Raw genomic sequence first — 8,032 nt, 5'->3', positions numbered from 1 at the left:
TACTACATAATGTGTTTAGGTTTCTAATTAAAATAAACAGTTTTTAAATCTTTGTAAAAATTCAATTATTTTCATTTTTTCTACACATTAGAACGAAGATATACAAGTGTGCATTTTTGCGTCCAACTTTTACAAATACTTTCAAAAAAAAAAACATTAAAATGTATAACAATAAAAAATTTTTAATATGCAAGATGAATTGGCATCACTAAATTTGTTATACGGCGTCCGAACCGATTTACGTGCATAAATTTTCAAATATTCCAACGGCAATAAACGTTCGAAATGATGTATGAACGATACATGGTGAACGTGACTACTGGGTTATAAATCATGAACATCGAAACGAAACGAACTAAAATGGTTAATCCCATTTCATCCCAAACAGCTCATTCAAAAACTATACCACAGCACTTCATAAAACTTCCGAGGAAACCCAAGCGGACGCCAAACCTCTTAAAATTACTAAGAGTCCCTCGAGAGCCTTTAGCTGCTCCCACGCGTCTCAATAATTAAGACATCGTTGTTACTGTGCCGGAGTCCGGACCCGACTGCACTAATTGCACAAAGTTTTCTGGCCATCTCATTAAAACTATTCAAATTTTCGCTGAGACACTACGTCAGGTCTTTTCTTGAATGGATTTCGATTTACATTTATACGGTTACCCAGTTCGCGATCGATTTGAGTTTCGTGAACGTTTTTGCCTAATCGACTATACATACATTATACAGTCATCGTAAAAATTATTCTTCGATTTTCAAACAAAAACATCAATATTCAATAAATAGTAAAAAAGCTTTTGTACGAATTTTACACTTAGAGTTAATGAAGTAATTACAAATCTAACAATTGATCAGAAATTACACAATGTTAAAAATAACGTTAAAAATATTTAAAGAAAACCCGATAGATAGTTAAAAAAGAACGTAAAATTATGAGAAAATAACACCTATTTGTATCGTTATACGTGTGTAGGGAAGTTTTTGTTTTCACTCGTTTAGAATTTAGGTAAACAAATGAAAATCTACAATGGAGGCTCCCTCATCGAACGGAAATTTGCATGTATTAAAATTCGTCGCTGTAGCAAATTGTTATCGTTGATGAAAGCCTAATGACGTATTTGCATCGAAAAAGAGTATGGATTGGAATCAAGAAATTCAAAAAAAAAATAACTCAAGGAAAATTTAAGTATATTTAAGATTCTGTCGGAAATTGTAAATGTGTTTTCAATGTTTTCTGGTATATTTTATTCTAATATAAAACAGAATTTTGTTGATTTTGATCAAGTTGGTATTTCCGTTCAAGTTTGGTCAAATTGATTCTATTGTACATTTTTTTTTAATAGTAAATAAAACTAATCGTTGGATCAAAGCTAAAACTGAAATGGTTTTACAAAAAAAAATGGACAGCAAAAATTAAAAATTCAACAATGTCGTCTTTGTTATTAGTAAGGCAGCCAGGATAACGTAACAAAAACTTTCCACGTTAAACGTAGAAAGAAATAAACAAGACTTTTTATAACCTTTTGTCCTTAACAACAATATTATATAACCTGTATCAAAAACACACAATTGTATCAACAAACACAATAGGAAAACAACAAACAGTAAATAGATAGAGATCGGAGTTCACATCGAACAATAAAATTAAGTTCATCTTCACTGAATTCAAGGGAGAAAAATAATAACTGTAAGGATGCGAAACTTGGAGATAGGGTGAATAAATCAACGTTAATACAAGAGACGCGGCCTGCGGACAATGGCGGAATTCGGTGGAATATTTGATCAAATGCCTTAGAACGATGTAGCGAAAATGGTCTTCCTTATAGACTTCGTAATATCAACGCTGTTACACATACCGACTCAGGAATATCTTTACTGTATAATAATTAGACGTTATTAAATTGGGGATGATCCAGTAATATTGATACCGATTAATTGTTTTCTTTTTGATTTAGTATTTATTGGAAATATATCAAAACAGAAACAATAAGATATAGTAACTAACATTCAATAGTTAACCCTGAAAAACGCGAAGCTGTGCTTTTTTCTTTAGAAAATATCACTCCAATAACATGAGACCGCGAAACCATATAAGCGTATGAAAAGAAACGTTAAAATCAGATTCTACAACCAATACTAAAATGTGACGGCACTTCGCGGAAACGACACTAATATTGTTGCAATTGCACCCAGCATGACGGTAAAGCCAACTTTATGTTACATTACACTTGTGGTCAAAATAAGAGCTTTAACTCCAAACCCGATTATTCAAAAATCGATCTTAATTCTGTCGTATTAAGTTTTATTTTCGTTTCAACAATTAATTGGAGTTACGTTTTTTGAATATGACAAAAGTATGGTACATTTTACATCATGAATTCTACGAAGACTTCACGAGACATCATTTCCAAGATCAGACGGTTTGTACTGTTATAGGGGGGTTGGGTTTCATATGTAATCTCATCTTATATTTCCGTGTAGCAACATATTTACACCACAGTCGCTACCGGATTGTGCGGTGGAAAGTTTTCTATTATACCAAGTGTAAAGTTATTTTAAACTATTCAATACTTATTTCAGTTACATAACCACTGATAATAACTTTTTAGAAATACATTTTATTTTCGTATTTTCTTATTGTGTGTATGTGTAATCAAATATAAATCACCTGCGAGTTTTAAACGCTTCACACTCAACGCTTCAACGGCCCCCAGTAGGATTTTCTCCTGTGTCAGGGGTCCGGAAACGCACACAATACACAAACACAAACGCTCAGACCACGACAAACATCTATCTGGCCAATACAAATATCTGTCGTGAGCGGGGATCGAACGCGCGACCGCCAGCGTAACAGTCAGTACTGTGACCGCTGCGCCAACGCGTCGACGTATACGAGTATAAGAGACCGGACCAATATTTATGAGTACTAGTGGTCGCCCAGATGTCGAAATTCGACCATAATTAAAAATTTAAATTAAAGAAAACCAAAAAATCATAAAAATAAAGAACCTTTTTTTAAAATTTTCAATTTTACTACAGACTTTGACAATCAACAATAAAGTATAATAAGCGTGTGTGTATCAAATTTATGGTAGTTTATTTATTTTATTCATTTAACAAAATAAATATTATTTTATTTATTTAGGCGTGTGTATTTTTTTTTTTTTTTATTAATTTAATGTACTTATTATGCATAATTTTCAAAAAATATGAGTATTTTGCACTTCTCTAGGTATATAAACTATAAATATGCGAAATTTCATACTCCTCCGTCCGCCTAATTTTCGTAATAACGGGTACAAAGTTTTTGCTTCACGTATAATTAATACATAGATTATATATTTTTATTACAACATTAAAAAAGGTTACCAACTATCTCATACTTAACGGTCTTCTATAATATGTGAATCGTCACAGCGTCAACGTTCCGTTAGACCACACGACTGAAGTAACAGTTCTTTAGCTGCATCTATTTGTATAGTATATCTATATTAATAATTCAAATTATGAGGAAGAGAAAAAGAAAATGTGTACTCGCACCTCTCTCTCTTGCCCTTACAGTAATATACGAAACGTTACTCTCTTTCTTTCTATCTTCACTAACTTATATATCCCTCACGACTCCGTTCACCTCGCCAGATCACTCTTTTCGTAACGCTCTCGTCACGCATTCTCCAGCTTACTCCCCAAGTCAAGTATGCGTAAAGAAGTTTCACTTCAAAAATATTATTACGAATATTAATAATATTATGCAAGAAAAAACTATAGATGAAGAGGTTGTTAAGTATCCAGAATGTTCGACTACTAACTGCGTTCCTTTAAATTTTACTTTTCTCGAATATTAAGACAAAATAAAATTTTAAAAATGGCTAGGAATGTTTTTTTACGCGCAACGCGATCAAATAACATCTACAGAGCACCACCATTTGAAAGAACGCAGTTAGAATTCGAACACCCTAAATATAACTAAACTATTCTGTAGACAATATTTTTATCAAAATTTTAACCAAATATGATATTTTATGAACACACTAGCTTTTACCTGCTGTTAAGCTCACATTGAATTTTTATTGATAAAAAGTATCCTATGTTACTTCTCATACCTCCAAGAATATGTGTACAAAGTATTATAATGATCGGTTAAGTAGTTTTCGCGTGAAAGCGTAACTTATATTCACATTTATAATATTAGTAGAGATTACTCGTACATTACTCGTACATTTTCATATACAACCAAATCGAAATATTGACAATTGAAAACCAAAATATGAAAAATGATCCACGTAGCCGCCCGAGGACACAACACAATAACCGGCTTATTAAATTACACCCTGTTTTCGTGCCGTAATTAACTTTATTTATTAACTTCAACATACCTAGCCTTTGTTATGAAAACCCCACATTGGTATTCAACAACGATTTCAACTGAAACTTTATTAAAGGAATTGTTACTTGCCTATGTTGTTTTTTTTTTTCTTTATTTATTTATAGAGGGTTTATTCATACACTGAATATGTCACCCTCATAGGGGCTTATATTAAACTTATCTACGCTTTATTACTAGTTTGTACAAGTTATACATCATTACAGCCTCTACTGACAATGGATTGCTCAAAATCACTTTACACAGACCAAGAACAAGTTAATATTATATTTAATATAAAAATCCCACCTCTCCGACTCAACGCGAACACATTCGATCAAAACATGGTACACGTCTTCAATTACATCACATTCTAAACATTTTGGGGTTGGATACTTGCCAACTAAAAATGCAAAACCATTTAGGGGAATGTGTCCAGATCGAAGTCGGAGAGCCACAACAAGATTATTTCTATTAATTTTTATGCCTGTGAATCATGGTGTATGAGGAAGTGACGGTTGAATGGTTTTATACCATATGCCCTTACTGAGAGACCTAGCACCAAAGTATTCCTTCCACCTATCAGTACATCTTCTTTTAACTAAACTAAATAACTCGCTGAAATATGGAAGAACCGAATGTGTAATACCATCTGAACATGCTTCGTTTGCAAGCTGGTCTACTTCCTCATTTCCAGGTAGTCCTACATGTGAGGGAATCCATTGAAGTTTCAAAACTTTACCTGTAGACTGAATAATTTGAATGGATTTAATAATTTCATAAGCGATAGGTGCGCTTCGACATATAGTTGTACATTTCAAAATATGGTGAAGGGCACTTTTTGAATCAGACAAAATTACATAATTTTTCGGTTCTAACGAATCAATATATGCTATTGCTTTTGCTATCGCTGTTAATTCCATATGCATGATCGACACAAACTCCGAATCTATTTTAAATTTAGCTGACATCCCTGTTTGCAAATCGAATAAAGCCATACCAGATAAATTTTTTCCTTTACATCCGTCCGTTGTGATGTCATTGACGATGTTTATCGTGTGTTGATGGAATGTGACCGGAACGTGTTGGAGAGACAAGTGATAGGCTGGGGATCAGATGTAGGAGCTTGCAACAGCGCCTTGGCCTCTCCCTTTTCGGAGGATGCTAGGGTGCTGTGCAGGATGTTATTTGCTGTATATCTAAGAGAATAATTAAGGTTAGATCAATCATATTGTAAGTGTCAAAAGTTAGGATATGCGGGGGACCAAGAACAAATCACACATAACTGCGGCTTTGTTCTTGGTCCATGGCCTATTATTATTATCTTTTTTTTTACTATGTATAATGTTACTTATTGTTATATGGCTATGTTTTTGTTGTTGTCATTTTGTATCATTTATGTTACGGGGGTAACATAATCACTAAGTGATTAAACTCCCATTAAATAAAAGATTTGAAAAAAAAAACATCCGTTCGTATAAATTTTATATATTGATTTCTAATGTTTACGCGAATTTTACTCATTTAATGAAACAACTTTTTTCGGATTTTATCGCGGTTTATTATTAACTTTTGATTCCCGACGTTTCGGATACTTTACAGCAACCATGGTCACGGGAGGACTGAGGTGTCAGACGTCCCAACGTTACAAAGTTATTCGAAACTACCCGACATACATCAATATCTTATTTAGTCCTATCTACGCAGAATGTGCTAATTGAGTCTTTAATCTGTGGTGAATTATGCTTGGTTTTTGATTTAATTATATTAATAATGGGGTCCCAAGCAGGTGGTAATTGCCAGCCATCTTCTCTATTGAAATTTGGATGTTTTTTAATTTCAATAGCCTCACGGATCATCCTTGGTTGGAATCGGTGTTCTTTTGCGAGTTGAGTTGAGGTGTTTTTTTATATATATATTTTTTATACATATTGTTAAGAATACGAATATATCTAAAACTTTGGTACTTTTAACGTCATTACGTCAACTTCTACAAGTAAGTCTGTAACTATTTTATCTCACAGATAAATGCCTCTGATTTTGCAAAATATATACAAGAAAAAAATTAGAAGCTTTTGTTCCTTTGTAAAATTTATATCGACTTATTTAGGTAAGTACAACCATTTGTTTTAATCTATTTACTCTATCTAAAAGATAGTCTAAACCCTGATCAGAAGATCTTAACCCTTGTGTAATTAACATCTAAACACTCAACATTACCTAAAGTGAAATAGTAAATACCTTAATTAGCAAGTTTAATCAGGCACATAACACCAACTGTAATTGCAGTAAACTATAAACTAAGTAAATTCTGTATTACTTCGTGCTGAAGGAGATCAAGTTCTGAGCACTTAATTATCTTACTGACCTAACAAGGTATCAGGTCCAGTCTACGTCTTAGTCTAAACATCGCCAATTACGAGTTGGAATGAAGGATCTTGGATTTATCCTTAAGACTTAGATGAGTTAGATATCGGATAAATAAAATGATTTAGTACGTAAATAACTATAGTAAGTTCTAGCACGTATTCCGCTGATACCAGAAGAACTCAAACAATAAAGGAATATGAAGCTGCATCCTATATATTGTTAACGTAACAAATTTCTTAATCGACTTCCAAAAAGGAGGTTCTCAATTCGACTGAATTTTTTTTAATGTATGTTACATCAGAACTTTTGACCGGGTAGACCGATTTCGACAATTTTTTTTTAATCGAAAGGTGGTGTATGTCATTTGGTCCCACTTAAATTTATTTGAGATCTAACAACAACTTTTCGAGTTATATCTAATAATGCGTTTTTACTTGACCATTTTTTCGTCGACCTACGTTGTATTATATGTACCGCATAACTTTTTACTGGGTGTACCGATTTTGGTGATTTTTAATTTAGTCAAAAGCTGATGTTTATCGTGTGGTCATATTTAAATTTCATCGAGATTTAATAAAAACTTTTTGAGTAATCTTTGATAACGCGTATTTACTTCACTATATTTTCGTCTCCCTACGTTGTATTAATTTTCGATGTAATCGAAGTTGGTTTTTTTCGTTTGCGAGCAAATACAATTATTTAATATTATATTCAGTCTCCGTTTAGCAAAAAAATAAATAATATTCTTTTTTAAAAAGACTTTCACTGGTCGTCTTATCATAACTCAGTTTGAGCTACTTTTAATTCCATAAAAGGTTATAATTTACAATGGATGACATTTGATGATAATAGTTTTTTTAAAGTTTTGATTCAGTAACTAAAAATTACAATAATTAGTTTTACTTTTATATGGCAGAAATGTAAATTCTGCTGAGAAGAGTCACCAAGAAAATAAAATGTTAAACTTTAAAAAAAACTTCAATTAATGAATAAAATAATTCACTTTTCACAGTACCTAAACGAAAAAGTATCAAAATCATTCCAAATGTCCACACAACTGGTATTATGATACTCGAGCAACATAAATAAGTACCAATTATCGCTCGTTTAGGAAAAGTATCGTTATCGTTTAGAGATATTATGTAAACTTGGTAAGGAGGTTTGAATGCAAATTCACTTCTGCTGTGTCATCCTTTAATGGCGCTTAGTGACGTCCATCGCACTTAGTTTTGGTATTTAATTATACTTTACCGGTATTGTGAACAATAATGAAATGTGCAGCCTTATCAAAAAATA

The 8,032-nt window shown here is 32.4% G+C and overlaps 1 protein-coding gene across 1 annotated transcript; it reads right to left on the bottom strand.

Annotated features, from left to right (window-relative positions):
- Window positions 1-4,860: 4,860 nt before the first annotated feature.
- Window positions 4,861-5,364, bottom strand: LOC123658919. The gene has a single exon (XM_045594210.1). It carries the CDS (start codon window positions 5,362-5,364, stop codon window positions 4,861-4,863), a length of 504 nt encoding a protein of 167 aa, XP_045450166.1.
- Between the last annotated feature and the right edge of the window lie 2,668 nt (window positions 5,365-8,032).

Source organism: Melitaea cinxia, chromosome 13 (genome assembly GCF_905220565.1).
Source record: "Melitaea cinxia chromosome 13, ilMelCinx1.1, whole genome shotgun sequence".
In the NCBI taxonomy this organism is placed as follows: domain Eukaryota; kingdom Metazoa; phylum Arthropoda; class Insecta; order Lepidoptera; family Nymphalidae; genus Melitaea; species Melitaea cinxia.
The sequence above is the reverse complement of the archived record's forward strand: the minus strand, read 5'-3'. Positions and strand labels throughout refer to the sequence as shown.

Excerpts from the sequence above, each read along its gene's own strand:
- LOC123658919 (XM_045594210.1), bottom strand. The coding sequence starts at position 5,364 with ATGGCTTTATTCGATTTGCAAACAGGGATGTCAGCTAAATTTAAAATA.